The 18,576-nt window shown below is 44.1% G+C and overlaps 1 protein-coding gene across 3 annotated transcripts in view; it reads left to right on the forward strand.

Annotated features, from left to right (window-relative positions):
• The window catches only part of slit1a (slit homolog 1a (Drosophila)), a 103,118-nt gene that overhangs the window by 18,948 nt on the left and 65,594 nt on the right, over positions 1-18,576 (forward strand). For all 3 annotated transcript variants that reach the window (XM_061039752.1, XM_061039753.1, XM_061039754.1), the window contains exon 4: positions 198-269. In XM_061039752.1, coding sequence (XP_060895735.1) covers positions 198-269 — 72 coding nt within the window. The remainder of the gene's footprint in view (positions 1-197; positions 270-18,576) is intronic.

The raw sequence follows: 18,576 nt of genomic DNA on the forward strand, positions 1-18,576 counted from the left end.
CTCTGACTATATTTTAATTCCCCTGGACTTTCGGTTGGATATTTATGTGACATTCAGTGCACACTGAAACACAATAGCCTGTGGCTAAGCCGATTCTTCGGCAGCAAGCAGAATTATTCACAGCCTACACAAGGGCACACATGCACAGACACACAAACACAAAGTCACTGGTTGATCGTATGTTTTCCCTGCCGCAGGCGGCTGAACCGTAATCAACTGCAGCAGCTTCCTGAGTTGCTGTTTCAGAAGAACCCTGGCCTGTCTCGACTGTAAGTACATTTCACTTTTTATTTCACTTGTGCTCACGCTCAATTTTTCTCCTCTGTCTGTGCACACGCATTCTCCCTTTGTCTTTTCTTTAATATGCAAGCCAACAATGTTGCTGAGGTTTCTTGTGTACCACAACAATGAATTGCAAAACATGGTTTCAATATGTGTGATGAATGTTGGCTTGGGTTTGGTTGGCTTTAAACACTGTTAAAGAACAATTAAGCTCCGATTGCACTCGCTGGATTGCCATCAGGTCTCATTAACACTGTCTTATTAGATCAAGTGTGCGAAGTGTTCCCTGTGATCTCCACTGTGCTTACTGTCTTTAAGACAAATTGAACTGCATGAGTGGAAATCCAAGTTCTTTGCACATAATTTGGCCTTCATGCAAAGTCATCTGCTGTTCCTCTGTGCTTGCCCGTCTGCGAGAGAATCCAGTGGTGACAGAGAGTTGGTGTGACACTGGGACTCGAAATAAGGAACACTGAACGAGACTTTGAACTCTGTTCAAGGTGAAATGATGTCTGTGTTACTTAATGAGATCGTTTTATGTCACAGGAGAAGTCTGCGAAGCTCTCTGCCAATGGAATCGTATACCTCGATGTATGAATAAAATGTGTCATCACAGTTTGCACTGGGTTTCCACTTGTTAAAGCCAATCTCCATCACACACCCACACATCCTGACACTCAAAAGCCCCATGCAGTGAGACAATCCCACAGTAATGCTAAACTTTTATTCCCATCTGCAACAAGGCTCAATGTTTTTTTACTCTCTTTGAGATAATCAGTGTCCCTGTTGCTCGCTGATCCTTTCAGCTTCCAGTATTCCAGTTCAGATTACCTAAAGCATCTGGGAATAATGAAACAGTGGGACATGGAAAAATCATTTCCCTTCCTTCAGTCCAAATCATGGTGCTACTAACCCATGATCCTAACCTCAGTACTCCATCTGTTTATCTTGCGTTTGATGTTCAACACCATCTTGAATCTATCTGTCACTTCCCTGCAACTATCTCCTCATGTCACCTTTCATTAGACCAACACCAACCTGTAGGGCTTAAGGGGAAAAGTCTCATCCTTTGGGGGGGCGGGGGCACAGTCAGCCTACTTGTGGCTTGCTAACACTGAGCAGCACTGAGTTGTCTGTCGAGCTGGAGCAGACACAGAGCAGGCAGAGGCCTTCTTCCCGACCAGCGGATGGCCTTGAACAAGCGTGATTAGTCCATCTGGAGCAGAGGGGCTCTGCCAACAGCCAGAGGATTGTGCTAACACAGCTCCCCTGTTTCATCCAATCTAACTTCACGCTCATTATTCTAAACCCATGCGCTGGCTTTTGAACCCCGTTCTGGAGAATGAGACTTTGTTTAACGTAGCTTAATCGATTCGCTATGTGCCTGTGTATACACTCATTTGTTCTTCATCCTTGGCTGGATTAAAAGGAACCATAATAGACCTTGAAGCCTTTAAGGTGTGGAAGTGCTGAACATTTTTTAGTTGTTAAAATAAATGTACGATCCAGCACAGTGGAATCAAAAATAATGCAATCTTTATGGTGATTGTTTTTGAGTGACAGTTTCCATTTATGAAAGACCTCTACTGTTTGTTAAGAGTCAGGTCTAGTACTCTGGGAAGTAGAAGACAAAGGATTTTTCCTGATGTGTTTCTTAACTCCTGAGTGGTGTGTCTGGGCCACACCGTGGTTCCTGGTTCCAATCTTCTGCGGTTAGGTTACAGCCCTGTCTCGCTCCCGCCAGCAGCTTTTAATGGACTTAAAAGGTTCTCGGCTCCCAGGGGAAGTCTTTTGCCGCTTTTTCATGCCTGCGTTTGAGTGTATGTGTGTGTCAGAGATGACTGAGCGAGAGAGAGAGAGAGAGTCCATGGTTGTATATCTATATTTTTGTGTGTGTGTGTTTTTACACTTGCTCTAAGTGCTCACCGGGCCTTGTTAGGGTCCGTCTTTATGATTCTAACAAGAGAGGTTAATGTGAAAGCCTGCTGCCCTCAGGTGGGGCACTAACCCAGATGGTTTCTGTTCTCTTCCAAACAGGATTAATTGCCCCTCTTTCCTCTTTTCTTGACGTTTTACACTCTTCCTCTCCATCTCTTCTGCTCCCCTCCTTTTCTTTCCTTTTGCGTATTCTGGAGTGAGGGTTTGGGTAAAGGCTTGTACAACAATGTGGCTATTTGTCTTTGGACCCCTGCTGAGAGGACAAACAGACAGGCAAACGTCTGGGATAGAAGAAGGAGGGCTCGCAGACGAGATCGCAGCTCTCATTAAAAACTTTTGGGGAAAAGCTAGTTGGGTTAATAAAAGACTGTCAGTTAAATGAGCGGAGGACTGTTCTTTGTGGGGAGCTTTAAACACTTGACCCCCATGCAGTAATTAAGCTAACTGGGTAATGAGTTTTACTACAAAGGGAAGATGGAGAGTTAATGCATGATTTAGAAAAATGGTTAAATCTACTGACAGAAAATAGCACGTCAAACATTATTTTAAAGCTTCGCAGTACTTCTGCAGAAGCTTGAACCTTGAAGAGAGTTTTTAAATACTTGACTTCCTAGCAGTCATTAAGCTAACGGGGGAATGAGTTTCACTACTAAAGGACGATGGAGAAGTCATGCAAGATTTAGAAAAATAGCATTTTTTCCAGGTTCTGCTATACTAATGAAAAAAGGGAACAACGTTGGATTGAAAAGTTCCTTTTTAAATGCATCTTTGCAGTTATACCACAGAAACGTAACCTTAGTTTGTTTGTTCAACAATGGATGGCGACACAGTCTATTTTTCATTGTGCAGCTTGTTCTTCCTTCTATTTCCAGAGCTTAGTTCTTTATCTACACCCCCTCTTCTCTCGCCATGCCTGAGAGATACAAGAGACACTGATGCATGAGGGGCAGAGCAGAGATAATTGGAACTGATTCCAGATGATTAGAGATAGTTAGAGTTAGTTAAAGCCGCCTGTGATGGATTGCACTGACGAGAAGGCATGGGAACGTCGACGCAGAGGTGAGAGCCGCTGCACAGAACACCAGCGAACAATAACAGTGAAAAATAGAGTTGCATTCATCACTGTTAAAGACCTGTTGCCCCTTCTCGGCCCACCACCCCTGCACCCACTTCTCCTCATTCCACTTCCACTGCACTTCAGATCTGTAATCTACTCATCCACGTCTGTAATTAGCGCCTTTTCGCAGTGGGAGAGCAGGAGGAAGGAAGGAGTGCGGCATGGAGGGAAAACAGAGGAATAGGTGAGCGGAGTTGGAGGAGTGCAGAGCAGTTAGCCTGATAGCTTGCCCCCGGGGGGGTACCATCTGGTTTGGGCTCATGATGGGGGGTTGTGGGAGGAGTAGGTAAAGGGGTATTTTGCGGTTTTTGATTACACTGTTGCTTGTTGCTGCCACAAACAAATGCCAGCAACAACACTGGCTCGTTTGAAGGGGTGTCGCTTGCATTAATGGCTAACGTTGGAAGTATGACGTGGTGGGGTGAGGGGACGGTTAGGAGAGGTTTTCCCTTGTGTATCTCACTGGGGGGTTTCAAGGGGGAGGATGAGGAAGGGAAGGGAAGGGTGTGGTAGTACCTGCACTACAGGGGAGCTAAGGAAACCTTGGCAAGGAATCGGAGTCGGGATGTGTCTCATCTTTCTCCAAGATCTTTCATTCTGTGTTAATGCTTGACAACGGGTATTCTGATATACACAAACACACAGGCTGAGTGACACACATGCATAAACAGTGTGCACACACACACACATTCAACACAGACGAGAGAGAGGAAAACGAGGGAAAATATAAATAACACTAATTAGACACAAACACACACAGAGTAACACTATAATTACATCTCTGTGTGCTAATGTGTGGATGGCAGGCATACGCGAGGGATTACGTTCTTTCTATGGCTTTGACTGGAGATAAAAGAGCGGCACCGACTATGTGCTGATGCCTCGCTGCCTGTGCCGTGTTTGTGTTGGAGGGATGCTGTGTTTTCTGTTTGTTGATTGCTTGATGCTTAGGGAACGGTAGCTCAGATTGAGAAGAAAGAATTGTTAGAGGGGAAGGAGATCTAGAATAAATAATGTGCACTATCATTAAACCTATAAATCATCTCTCTGTCACAGTATTCCCACTTGTTTTTTTGACTTTGTTTCCATACAGTTTTTTCCCTTCTCATTTGCTGCGGCTTGTAGAGTCGCTCTGGTGTTCCAAGATTTATTGTGCCACAAAGCAAGCAAATTAACTCTTTCAACTTTTGACTTGCTGTGAGACTGGCTGTAATATATGTTTTCCTCCTGTGTGTATGATACTGTTTTATGTGTCTATGTGTGTGTGTGCATGCATGTGTGTCTGGCAGGCTGTAAATGGTCCAAGCTGGTCTTGTTGTTTCCTTCTCTTTGTCCCTGCTTATGAATGACCTGTCTCGATGTGCAGGGTCTCTCTCTCTCGCTCTCTCCCTCTCTCTCTCTCTCCTCTCAGAGGACCGTTTGGGCCCCCGCTTGGCAGCAGTCCCCATGGCAACCCTGTCTTCATGAGGAGGTTTCTATGCCATCGGTGGCAGACATCCTGATTTCTTGACTGTGGTTTGTCCGACACTAAGTAAACACTGACAGCAAAGACTTCAGTGACGAAACTCTGGAGGCAGCGATCCCATAATACCTGCAGCCATCCGAGAAACTGGCCTGTTAAAGGGTCAGCTCCCACAAAATATAATTTGTATGTACCGGTACTTTACCAATGGAATCTCACTTAAGAGATAGTTTTAGTTTAATGAGTACAGACTTTTGAAATGTCCGCCTGAGCTTTCTAGTGCTCACAAAACTTAAATACTTGAATCATGTTTTATCATATTTAACTGCATCATCAGTACCTATTGGTGTTGAGAACAACAGGGCTGTTGCTCAGGAACAAGGTTAAGTTTTAAAATGTCTTAATGTAATTGAATAATTCTGTAACTACTGTCTACAAAATTCAGTTTCTCTTTTTTTAGACCAAGAAGCCCTCTTGAGAACACATTCACAAGGCAGAAAATACAAACACGAAGCACACAGGGACATTACTAAATCCTGCTCAAATAGGGCAATGCATTTAGGTCATATGGATTTTTAATTTGTCTTTATATTTAGGATGCACTGTACATCATTCCAAGTCTTGGGTGCAATATTGGAAGGTCTATTGAAACTGAGCGACAGTTTTCAAAACTTGGATGTATAAAACCCAAACTGTTTGCATGGCCACATACCACTTTCCGTAAGTTAGAAAATATGTTCTTATTTTTGGAACTGAGCAGAGCGAGACTTTTGATTAGAGTTTGAAACAAATGACTTTGCAGCCAACCAAAAAGTCTCGCACAGGCCTTTAACTTGGTGCCCCTGCCCCTCTTCCTGCCCCTGTCCTTGTCAGCTGGTAAAAGTGGCTTTTATGGCTTGTCGCTGTTTTCTTTACGAGTCGGACCGTGTGTGAGAGAGAAATGCAGACCAAACCATGTGAGGAGAGCGGAAGCCAAAAGGGGGTAATTTTAAAACCACTCCGCCATCTGAAATATTCACAACCGCATGCACAACGGGAGTGAGAGGGAGAAAGTCATAGAGGAAGAAAAGAGAAGAGAAGAATAAAGAGTGAGACGGTCAGAGGTGCAAAAGAGACAAATAAAGATGTGGGTGAAGGCGGGAGAGAACCAGCGGTGTTTATATTTACTAACGATTCTGTGTCCTTCCTCATGAATTATGGAACAGATGGATTGAGGCTTGTTAAATATTCACACTAAAGCGCTAGGACATCAGTGCTGTTTTGCCTGTGTGTGTGTGTGTGTGTGTGTGTGTGTGTCCAGCGTCTGGTACACACTGCTCTACATACACTCTTGATGCTCTAAATATTCCTTTAACCAAACATGCACGCACGCACACAAGTTTTCTGCGATGACCAACCCAATCAGACACGTGTGTGTTCTTGTTTGTCTGTGTGTGTGTGTGTGTGTGTACATGTGCACATTGGGGACTGGCCTGGTCATTATGAATTGATATGGCATGAATAAGACATCACAGTGTGGTCTAGATCCGTCATGAGTATACACACACAGGGATTTCACTCGCAGAGCTGCTGATGAAGGCCTCCCCCCCCCCCCCTCCTACTCCTCCTTCTCTGTGCCGCTGCCGACAGTTTGCCTTCTGTGACGGCTGTCTTCGCGAGGTCCAGATTTGAAGTGACACACACAAGAGAAAAGTCTGCCCTCATGTCCTCGAACACACACACACTAAACACACACACATACACTTACTCCTTGGAATCTCAAAAGCAGGGGTTCATGGAATGCTGCAAATCCAGCCAGGAATAACAACTCACACAGTTGGTGCTGTACTGCTTATATATGTGCGTATGAACACATGCTTAGTGGACATGTGTGTGTGTGCATAATGGCGCCGTACACTTGAGTAGCACGGAGTATGAATGCAGCCATCAGAATGAAAAGTCCAGCTCATTCGTCACAGGCTTAATAGAGTGCAATCTCCCTGCAATAGGTGTTTCCCTCGCTCGGTGCATCTGTCCGTCTCATTATGGTCCGATTCAAGATCTGGGGTTTCGATCAGCGCTATCTGCTGTGCATCATCGTGTGGAAGTGTCGTGTGTGAGGAGCTTAGAAGGAAGACTACAGTGTCTGTGTGTAATCTCTAGTTATGAGCTGTTAGGGTCTGGATTTGAGACTCTGGAGCGCAGTGTTGGAAGTAAGCCTCTCCTCCCTTGGGTGGGATGGGGTGGGGAGCCGAGAGGAAGAGGGAGGGGCGGGGGGGGGTCAGAATCCTTCCCGACATCATCCAAAGCAGGAAGAAGCATGAATATACCACACGAGCGCATGTGTTGCCCAGCGAACCTGCACGCACGTGCAGTGAATGATTGGGCCGGCCTTATCGTGTAGCCTCAGGCTCTATCTCTGATTTTGAAAGAACAAACAAACAAACTGCAAATGATGCTTTCCAAACACCACACACCAACAAATGCAATCACACAAAAAGGAACCTTCACACACACACACACACACACACACGCAAACACATTTTGCCCAGCTTCTGCTGATTTGCTTCTGTAGAAACCAGCGTTTTTTTGTGGCTTCAACTTGGATTCTGTTTAACTTTTCTGAGTGAAAGGCAAACATCCAAAACAAAAGGGTTTGGGGGTGAAATGCTTCAGAAAGTGTCTCGTATTTTCTCAACTAGGTGTGATTCCATTGCCTGGGAAAGTGTGGTGTAATGGATGGAAAGAGATTTTTGGATTTTTAGTTGTGTGTGTATATGTGTAATCATAGGCTTTAAGACACATCCCTTTAACCCTCTGGAAGACGAGTGTTTGGTTTAACTCCTTCCTCTTCCCTGTGGCTATATATCTCTGCGTGTTTGTGTGTGTGTGTGTGAGAATATTTGTGAAAGTGTGTCAACTCTGTCTCCCCTATGTCTGTGCTGAGCAGGTCCTTTTTTAAGGGCTTTATACTTAACACACCTCCAGGCCTTTTGTTCCTCAGACTCCACTTGCTGCAGAGCTGCTGCCACAAAGCAGCTGAACCTGAAAACTCGGTGACTAAGCGCTCCCATAAGATGAAGCCTTGTATACATTTCAGGTTAATGAGGTGATGAGGGTGAAGGCTAAAGGTGAGAGAGGGAAACTTGTAAGCACAGGTTTGCTGGTTTGAATCTCAGCCAAGAAAACATTCTTTGTTGGACTGTGCAACTTTTTTTCTTTCTTGAACTGGTGATGTAATGCTGTTGAGCTGCTACACCTCCTTTCTACAGGGCAAAGACAGCTGCTAATTGGCAGATGTGGACTGTAGAGTCTGTAGAGAATCAGACTGTAGAAATGGGTTTGATGAAAATCAATGCAATCCCGCTTAAATTAAAGATGGATTTTTCATTTGGGAATTGCGTGAGACCTTGACAAATTATAATTTTTTTGGGGTACTCTCAGAGTTTATAGAGACTACTCTGAATATTTCAGACATTTGATTTTATGTTGCACCACATACATTGAACTGAATGCAAAGTGATGTTACAAAAAAGACCAGGGAGCTTAAATTGGAAAACACAGACTAACTGCAGTAACTATATTCACTAAGTCCAAAGTGCTGCAAGGCCCTACAATATTTCGCTACCTAAGTTCCCTCTTCAACTAGTTTGAGTTTTTTAATATTGGTATAGTGTATTAAAGTAACAGCTTCATGAGAAGCCACAGAAACCATTGACAATATTCCTACCCAGGTTCTCTGCAGCAAATAAATATTTTCATTTTCACTTATAGAAAAGCAATGTCAATGTCAATCCTGTTCTTCATTCTGTTTTTTTCATTCAGGGACAAAATGTACTCCTTTAATATTCCATATATTCACAAACGTGTATTAACCATAATCTATTATTACCTTCAGTATAACACAAAATCTGACAATCTGGATTCTCTTTTGTTTTCACCAGCAGTCTACAACCCCTTAGTTCTTACTCATCTACTCTGCTTTATCGACCAGCAAACGATGCGACAGGCAACTTCTTCTCTGAGTCATGCAAACCCCTTAACATACTTTTGAATCCACATCTGAATATTCACAGAAAGTCATGATTCATCTTTGCATGTAAACATGTTTAGTGTGGCTCATTGCAGAAGACAAACAGTCTCGGTAAATAAAGTTCAAGCAGAAGACCATTTTAAATGTTTTAAACGTTGAATCGAGCCAGAGCCTTCTATCCCTTGCCTCCATGCTCTGCTCCCTCCACAGCCATCCTACTTTCCCAGTAAACAAAAGACACTTGTCTGCTTAGGTAAGTGGACTGCCCACATTCCAGTAAAAATACATACTGCCGGGCCGGTGTGCAGAGCAGAAAGGAAAAGTGAATTCCAGTACAAATGTCTATCTGTTTCCAATATTGGCTCCCTCTCACAATAATCTCCTGCTGCTATCACAGTATGGAGCAGTGATCTCATTAGCCCCAGAGTGTACATGTACACCAACTGTGGAGATATTTTCTGATGAGAAACAGTATGTTGTTCTGTGCGGGGGGCTTCTTTCCTTTTTTTTTTTTAGCTTTGTGCGCTGTAACAGGAAATCGCTGGGGGATGGAATCGATTCCCTGTCCCTGCTGTTTCGAGTAAAAGTATCCAAACACACCTGCAAACTCCCAAACAAAGTATCCTAAAATTGGTTTTATAAAGAAGATGCAGACCTACATTTGTGCAAACCTGTTGTTTTACATTAAAACAATACAAGGTTTCTGAGTGAGCGAAGGGGACAGGAGAGGCAGAGTATTGATTCGTAAAGAGGGACTCACAGAGAGACAGACAGCACAGTTGGAAAGCAGAAATGAAAGACAGCAAAGTTCAGCAGGAGAGGAATATAAAATATATTTGATGTGTTTTTTATTCACTTCGGAAAGTTGTTTTCTTCCCTCATAAACTTTAAATTGTTGTTTTTGGACAGTTCCTTCAAACTTTAGTGTAGCACTGCAATTCAATCGAGTAAATAGGCTGGGAATGAGAGCGGTGGAAAAGGTATAAAATAAGTTTGAGGGCAATAGAAAGACCTGAAAGTGAGGGACAGTGCCTGCAAAGCAATAAATAGTGCGGGGATGGAGTAAGTGGGGTTGGCAGATAAAGTGTCGGAAAGAAAAAGCGGCAGAGAGAGAGAGAGAGAAGAAAGATTGGCCTCATCTATAGACTTTGAAAGGATTCTCATCTCTTCTCATCTATGTGGCCGTGCTGGAAGACAGAGAGGGAAGGGGGAAGCCAGGGGCACCTGCAGCGGAGCTTTAGCCAAAAGCCCCATTATCACTTCAAAGCTGGAGGAGGCTGGAGGAGGCTGGAGGAGGCCTGAGTGACACCGGGGCCCTACGGAGGATGAAACACTGCTCAGAGATATGAGTAGAAAGCCTCCACATTCCCCCCCCCCCCTTACTCTTTTTACTCCACCACACTTCCTCTCTGTCATCTACCTTGTCCTACCTTCCTTATCGCTTCCCTTTCCTCCCCCTCTATTACTTCCTCCCTGAGTCTTATCTGCACCGCTCACACCTGGCTGCCTGGATGGCAAAGCCCTATATGAGATCTCTTTCTCTATTCCTCCTCCCTCCTGGCTGGATTTCTCCATCCTCTCTGGCTTATAAAAGGCCCGGGGACTGGAGGCCCTGATGAGCCCCAGGCTCTGGTAATGAGCTCGCAGGCCCTTTCATGTGGAGATCAAGCTGATGGCTGGAGGGGGTGTTGTTGGTGATGGTCTTAGTGGAGTGGATATTAGCAGCATTGGATTGTGAGAGCTTGTAGAATAGAAGAGCAGTAGGTCAACCCCAGCTCGGCTTGGACCTGGAGATGCAGACGGTTCCCATGAAGTCAAGAGTGTCCCAGCCAGACACAAGACACACAATACTGTCACAGAACAGGGCAAATCATTATAGTCTTTGTAAGTTATAGCATTCCTCTGTCCAATACATTATCCCAGAGACCTTTCCCGATATTTACAGGCCACAGAAGGTCAGATGCTTTAAGCAGGACAACGGCACAGGCCAAAAATCAATGGCAGACACACCAACTCATACATTTTCCATAACTACTCTCTGCTTACTCTTTGAGTGTGTCAACACTTCATAAAAGTGCCATCTGAATAAGTCCAGGGACAAAGAAAGAGCCACAGAGGGATATTTGAGCAACGTCTGATGCTCTTTGGTTTGACTTCACCCTAAAGTAACACCGCCACTCCTTAAATCCTCCTCGCCCACCCCTGTTAAATCCTCCAAAACCAATCTATGCATGTGTGTGTTAATCCGTAACGCATAGCCACACACCATTATTGCTCCCTTCCCCCTGACACCTTAATTAGGCCCTCAGACAGAGATTACTTCTGACTTGTAGATTAGACCTCTTTCCGGGCCACATCACGGAACGGCTCCTATGTGCTTGAGTTGCAATCCATAAATTATGTGGTCTGTTGCAGGTTAAAAAGAGAGAAATGCTCATCATAACTTCATCGAGCCCAAGTTTCTTGATTTGTCAGACACACAGCTCTAACATCCAAGTTCATTATGTTTACAATTATTAGAAGAAAGAGAAAGCCAGAGGGGGAAAAGTCAAACACATTATTTACTCAAGCAGACTGACTGATCTATGTTTACGCCTTTATTGTACAGATAGACTGTGGATAGAGTTGGGAAATGAGGGACAGAGAGAGATGGGAATGGCATGCGGGAAAGGAGCCACAGGACGGATTCAAAATGCCGCCCGCTTGGAGGACCATAGCCTCCGTACATGGGGCGCGTTCACTAACCACTAGGCTACCGGAGCCCCAGAAGAAAACAATTTAAATAACAAAATTAATCAGCAGCTGCAATTTAAGGATTCTGTATGGGTAAATTCTAGCTGACCTGAATAGGTTCTGACATTGTTTGCAATGTTGGCTTGTTCACTTTAATCCAAATATTATAGCTCCAAGCTCTCCTTTTTGGTCACTTAATTGAATGTTTCAGTCCCCGTCACCTTCCCTGTGGGGTTCACTTTCTCTTTTGTTGTGAGTCTTTTGAGTTTAAAACTTTATTTTTCTATAGTTATGTCCATCTTGCGTGATATGCACTGACTGATTGAACGAGGACTTGTGTTTTCTTTGTGTGATTGTAAAGCAGCAGGCAATGATGCTCAATAAATAAAAGTACATTTTGAAAATATGAGTAGAAGGGAAGGATATTTGTGACAAAAAAAAGAAGTAATAAAGTGTCTTTGATCAGTTTCCACATCTGGAGAAATGTAACTTTTCTGTAAATAACTCTAGAGTAATGTTTAAGTGTAATAAATAAAGTTACAGTGACTTGAGTGTTTGTAGTTTACACTGGGAGCAGAGAGGATATGTCCAGCTTCCACTTCATAAAACTGTTGTAAAAGAGAGGAGGCCATTCATGGCTAACAAAGAGTTTTCACATGAACAAGCTAACAGACTGGAGACGCTCTTCCACACTTTCTCAACAACCATTTTTACCCGTTTTATTTGCTTTCTCTTTCCTCTCCTCCTCCTTTCTCAGCTATTTCTTATACTTCATGTGGATTAAATCTTTAAGTCTACGTTCGTTTAAGGAACTGATGAGAACTCTTACAGAAGTCATTTTTACAGTCAGAAAACTCTGTAGGCGATAATGTCAGGAGACTGATCAGAGATGTGATAAACACCTCAGTTAAATCATTACAGGAAGAAACATTTATGCATGCTGGTTTGACTTTGCCTTCAATCCTTTTGTCTTTTTATAGTATAGCTCTAATAGTTTCTATGGAGACTGATTTTGCGAAGTGTTGTTGTGCTGCATTCGGGCCCCTCAGCATTCTCACCCTCGTTCACCTTCCTACCTGTGTGTCTGGATATAGAAAGCTGAAAGATGGTGATACATCCGTGTTAACACCTTCATTTCCCGAAGGGTGGTGAGATAGAGAACTGAAACAAGTTTATTTATCCACTTTCATATATGCACTCCTAATTTCCCACCATTATGCTGGTATGGTGCATGTGTTGCAACCAAAGTTTAAACTTCAATACAATACCAGTAAAAGTCAAACCATATGGACAGCCAGCAGCAAACCATTCTCTGATTAATTAATAAAGTACAGAAACTTTTAAAAAATCACAGATATTCAGTCATATTTCTTTATCAACCAAAAAGATGGAGCACTGTCTAGATTGCACTCATACATTGGCAATGTTTGGTAGTGAAAGATTGCCAATGTTTTCATGCAATTAAGACAGTGTGCAGGATTTTACTGTCAATTTTTGTTAAAAAAAATAAATAATAATAAATATATCCAGTATTGGGTGCCAAAGACTTCTGTTTTGTTTCAGTGGAATCATTACAGGTATCAATATGGTTTGACTTTTACTGGTATTGTATTGAAGTTTAAAATTCTGTTATCGTGACAGCCCTACCACACTGATAATCTCCCGCTTTGAGGTGCATGTTGAAAGGCAAGTTCCTGACCCATCAGAATGTCTGAATGTCCTAAAATGATCTGAATGTCAGGAGTTCATGTGGGAAGAGGGATTTTTACTGTGTGAGTAAAATAAGAGCTTCAGGGCACTGTGTCAACAATCCAATTAGTCAAAAGTTTCCCCTGAAGGTTTTTGGCAATGTGGAAGCTGCCATACTGCTGTAGGTCCTGGGATAGACTGCGTAATAATGATATTTCCGCTGCTTGACAGACGTCTTTGTCATTGTGAACTTAACAGCGAATTACGTAATATCTTATTTTTCCTGCATTCTCCTCTTCTGGCTTTACTCCCAGCCTCCCCTCATGGTTGGTGAAGAGAGAGAGAGAGAGAGAGAGAGAGAGAAAGAAAAGCTGGGGTAGATAGAAAAAGGTAGAAGTCAGATTGTTTTTGTGTTTTTCGTCCAAGTTGTGAGAGTGAGCTGAGCTGAGGGGACCAGGGTTGAGCGGAGACGTCCAACGGGGTTAGAGAAGCACAGCCTTGTTTCCCAGGCAGGCACCTTCTTTGTGACATAGTTAAAGATGTGTCCTAACACCATTCCCATCACCCCTCTCTCTCCCCACCTCGGCTCCCATCCCTCCATCCCTCCTCTCCCTCCACCTCCAGAGAATAGCCTGCCCTTTGCTCAAGCCATTCCGTCTCCTTGGAGCCCATTGTTCCCTGGTTGCTACGCGATAGCTGGGGCCTCATTTGGTCACATTGGATACGGGGGGTGGTAGGGTATTTGGTTTAGGGTCAGGGCTGACAGAGGTGATGCGAAGGTGTGTGTGTACGTACAAGGTTGCGTGCACACATTGTTAGCCATCAGCAATGTGTGTGTGTGTGTGTGGGTGCATGAATGTGTATGTGTGTGTTTGGTTAAGGGTCAGGCGTGACAGCCATGGCACAATGGGATGGGGTGTGACCAACCCCTCCTTCACCATTTATTAGCCTATTCAGTCACCCACTCCCCTGCTCCAAGCCAGGCTGGGCCAGGAGGCAGCCGGGCTGTCAGTCAACAGGAAGGGGGAGGGTGCAGAGAGGGTCCCAGAAAACATAATTAATGTGTAACACAAGAGCTGCCGTATTGCTCTAAAGCGGAAATTAAAGAAACAAGCAGCCACTGTAACGGCAATTACGCAGCGCTGAAAGGACCGCTGTCTTTGAGATGTCAGGGTTGTTTCAAGCGCCCACACCTGCTCTCTCTTTTTATTTCTCTCTCGCTCTCTTTCCCTCATTCTTTCTCTCCATCCACACTTTGCATTTCTCTCATTCTGTAAAACACACACCATGGGAGAGACTCTTTGTCAAACGTCCCTCTGAATTCCAATCCTCAACCGTCAAGCTGGCCGTGGCTGGCAGGCTGGCCGGCCTTGGAGAGTCCTGGAGTGGCTTTCAGAAACCTCCACCAAACACACACACGCACGCACACACACACACACACATTCACCAAAAAAAAAAAAAAACACCTAAACCATTGTTTCCAAAGCTGAAGCACTCATCAAGAGAGTACAAGTGGTGAAATGAGCAAAATGTAGAGCAACATTTTTAGCAAATGAACCCTTATCCAGACGAGGCTCATTCTCGCGCTCTGACTGCGCTCGCACATTTTGTCTACAGCGAATGTGTTACGCTGTGTTGGCCTTTTCTCTGACATCATTTACCAAAGTCTTTGTAGCGAAAACAGTTAAGAGTGTTCTGACAAACATTAAGCTTCATTATAGGCTGTTTTCACATATATACCAACTTGTCCTTCACTGTTGCACACAGTGGGAGAATTTCCTTGTGGCAGGTTTTTACAAATATTTAGCGTAGTTTTGCATGGCATCTGGGTAGCGTGTGCAGAAGGAGAAGCTGGATCTCCATTTGCATTTATATCACTACACTGCGTATAAGGTTGTTTCTGCCTTACATATGAAAGTGTGGAAAACACAATACAGGAGACTGAGGTGAGCAGCAAACTTCATACAATGGTTAAGTCGAGACTCCCCGGCTCGTTGTAAACAGCCCAGACAATTACCTGCTGCATTCACACAATGGCTGTCATGAACATCAAGCAGATGTTTAGGCTTAAGTCTGTTAAATGTCCAGGTCAACTCATTTGGTATTCTCACATGCAGCCCACCCAGGTGATGTCCGGACAGTTTCAGGAAGGCATTGCATATGTGAAAGGGACTTTAGATGTCTACTTGTTAGTTGTGTGGGTGTGTGAATCATCAGTTTGTGTTTTGTGCCATTTTTAGCCAACTTTTTAAACTCATGTGTATTTTCTTAGTCCTTGCAACCTTCATTTATCTTTACCATTTTCCTTTTAACTTTTGAGTGGGAGAGTCCGTCATCTTTCAATCGTACAGTTTGATCTCCTGCAGTCCACATGTCAAACTCTCCTTGGGCAAGACAACGAACCCCAAATTGCTCCTCATGATATAGTCTCTCAGCGTCATGTAAATGGGATTAGTAATCAGTGTGTGAACATGGTGTGAATGAGTGGATATGATATGTAGTGTAACTTTGAGTGGTCAGAAGACTAAGGCAAAGCCCTAAGTACAGACCATTCACTATTTCCCATTTCTTCTCTTCTTTGGACCTGTTGACATTACAAGTCAGTAACTGTTGTGTCCCACCAAGAATGCCAGTAGCAAAGAACAAGCACCCAGAATGGATTTTGCAGTGTGCTGCAGAAAACCTCTGTGGTTGCTGTGTCGAAAAAGTATTCCCTTGGGAATTTTTTTCCTCCTACAGTGTCTGCATATGTCTGTTCCAAAAACAACCATGGAGCAGATCTCCGGCTAAATCGCTGCCTTGTGCTCTTATTGCTTCACAATGAATCAGAAGGAATGTGTTGTTCTCACCTGAGTTGTAACAGATAGCAGATTTTTAAAGATGATCTGACATGCCCACACAGAAAAGGAAAGTCTGGCACCGCGGAGGGCATACCTGCACTGAGAGGCAGGGTGTGTCTGCCCTCTCAGGGTTAACCACTCCACAAAAACCACAGTGGTAATGCAACAGAAAATGACTCAAAAAACTGGCACATAAACTATGGCTCAGTATGACATCGGAAATGTTTCCGGAAGAGTCATTAAGGAATCATTGAGTGATGAAGCAAAGAGATTCATATTCTTGGAATTCACCAAAACAAGTTATTGAAAGCAGCCAGTGCATTCATTTAGTGGGTCAGCTGAATTCATGCATTGGGCTTCATTGATGTGGTGTTGACCCCGGACCGCAGCATGCACTTCTGTCACTGTGGCTTTGTTGGTGGAGCTGTAACCTTTCTTTGTACGCATGTTTGGGCCAGTAACCTTGCTTTGTGTTGCTGTGTGTATCAGGGTGTAGTGTGACTCCCCTTCTCCATAAATCACTGTCAGATTCCAATGGTACCAAACAAAGCCCTTGCCTGAAGCTGGGATAATGGGGTTGTTGGTGTGTGTGTGTGTGTGTGTGTGTGTGTGTGTGTGTGTGTGTGTTTCCGTACATCCTTGTGTGTCAAGCCCGTAGCCTTTCATTAACCAATCAGCGCTCAAACTGAGTTTATGAAAATTCATTGAGTGTGAGATGAGCTTTTTTTTTTTTTTTTTCTTCAGATGAATATTGCACGAAACGCAGCATTGGGTGACAAAACACTCCATCGATTTCAAGGAAGGAAGGAGGGAGGGGGGTGAAAAAAAAAAAAAGATGAGGGAATGAGGTTGATTGCTGGTGCGTGATGGAATAAACTGCAGACTTTCTGTCACTGCATTTGTGTGTGACTGTGTGTGTGCCACACAGGGGGCTGATAAATAAATGATGTTTGAAATGAGAGCAGCTCTCCGTAGACCATCTCTACTTCATGTGAAGCGCCTGTTTACAACTCTGCACACAAACACACATAAGTACACACACACACACACACACACACACAGCAACACACACACATGCACGCATCACATCCATGTCTACTAGATCTGCATACATACTGTTGCTCTCCTTTCCAGGAACATGTCTGCACTACGAACATCTTAGTGTGTGTTCCCACTCTCAGGCCTTCATCGCGTTACACTCTGCATTCCACCGGTGTTGATGGTGAAGGGATGGGAAGCATTACCATGCAGTCCAAAGCAAACACACACACACACACACACACACACACATGCACATAAACACCTAGCTTGTGAGAGAGGCTGGAGAGCATTAGTGAGCTCAGCAGAGCAAACACAGCGATAAAGGCAGGATTTGGGCAGATCCTAATGGGAGGAAGCGGTGGAGAAGGGAGAGGATTTACCCCCCAGTATCCCCACAGGCCCGGGCACGACAGAACCCCCGAGTTTTGTAACCAAACAGTGTGTGGCGCTGACTCACGGTTCCTGTATTTGTTCTGCGGGCTGTCCTAACATATCATTAGTTCTCTCAGGAGAGTAAACCTTCTCCTCAGGAGAGTCTGGCTGCCCTGCTATCTAGACAAAACCTGACCTTTTACTTTCTCCCAACGGTAAATGAACCGATGCCATTCTCGATGAGCTGTGAGTGAAAACGAGAGGCTGTGGTGGTGGAGGAGAGTGGGTGGTTGGGTGCTCGAGAGAGAGAGAGAGAGAGAGAGAGAGAGAGAAAGAGAGAGAGAGGGATTCATGGGTGTCAAAGAGAGGGCAGTTAATGCACAGAGGATTCCCACAGTTTCATTGTTTTTGGAAGATTTTCAAACATCCCATTTCCAGGCAACTGAAGCAAAGGTCAGGAAGGAGGAAGGAAGAAGAGAACAACTGAGTGGAGGGGAGGGAGGGGAGGGAGGGAGGGAGAGAGAAAGATGGGTTGATGGTAGGGGATACAGCTTTGGAATGCTGCAGTGGTTTTAATTACAGACAGAGGAATAGTCTTTTTAAATATTTAGAGTGCAGATGATCTCTCTGGCTGTGTGTGTTTGTGTGCATCAGGCTTAGTGTGTGTATGCAAGGTCCACATGCGTGTGTATGTGCACTGTCATGTGAGAACTTGTTTGTGTGTGCACAGGTTGTGTATATGCGATCCTGTGAGTTTCTGAGCGCATGTTTATGTGGGTGCACATGTGGGGGGGGGGGGGGATTGCATGTGATGGGCATGTGAATGCAGCAGTAAACGTCCAGAGGTTTTGGCAGTCGGAGCTTCTTATTGATGGCATTTATATTTACACGTTGAGATAACCCCTCCCATTGTCAGTTCTCCTCAAACTTTCTCAAAACTTAACATTTCATTAAAACATTACACACAGATTGTGTAGATAATGAATAAATGACTTTCATAGTCATGACTTTTGTAAGCTCTCGTGAAGCTGCTTGTTTAGATATTGAAAAGTCCGCCATTGAAAGGTTTAGCATATTTTGCTTTTTTAAA

Source organism: Labrus mixtus, chromosome 6, assembly GCF_963584025.1.
Source record: "Labrus mixtus chromosome 6, fLabMix1.1, whole genome shotgun sequence".
NCBI lineage: Eukaryota > Metazoa > Chordata > Actinopteri > Labriformes > Labridae > Labrus > Labrus mixtus.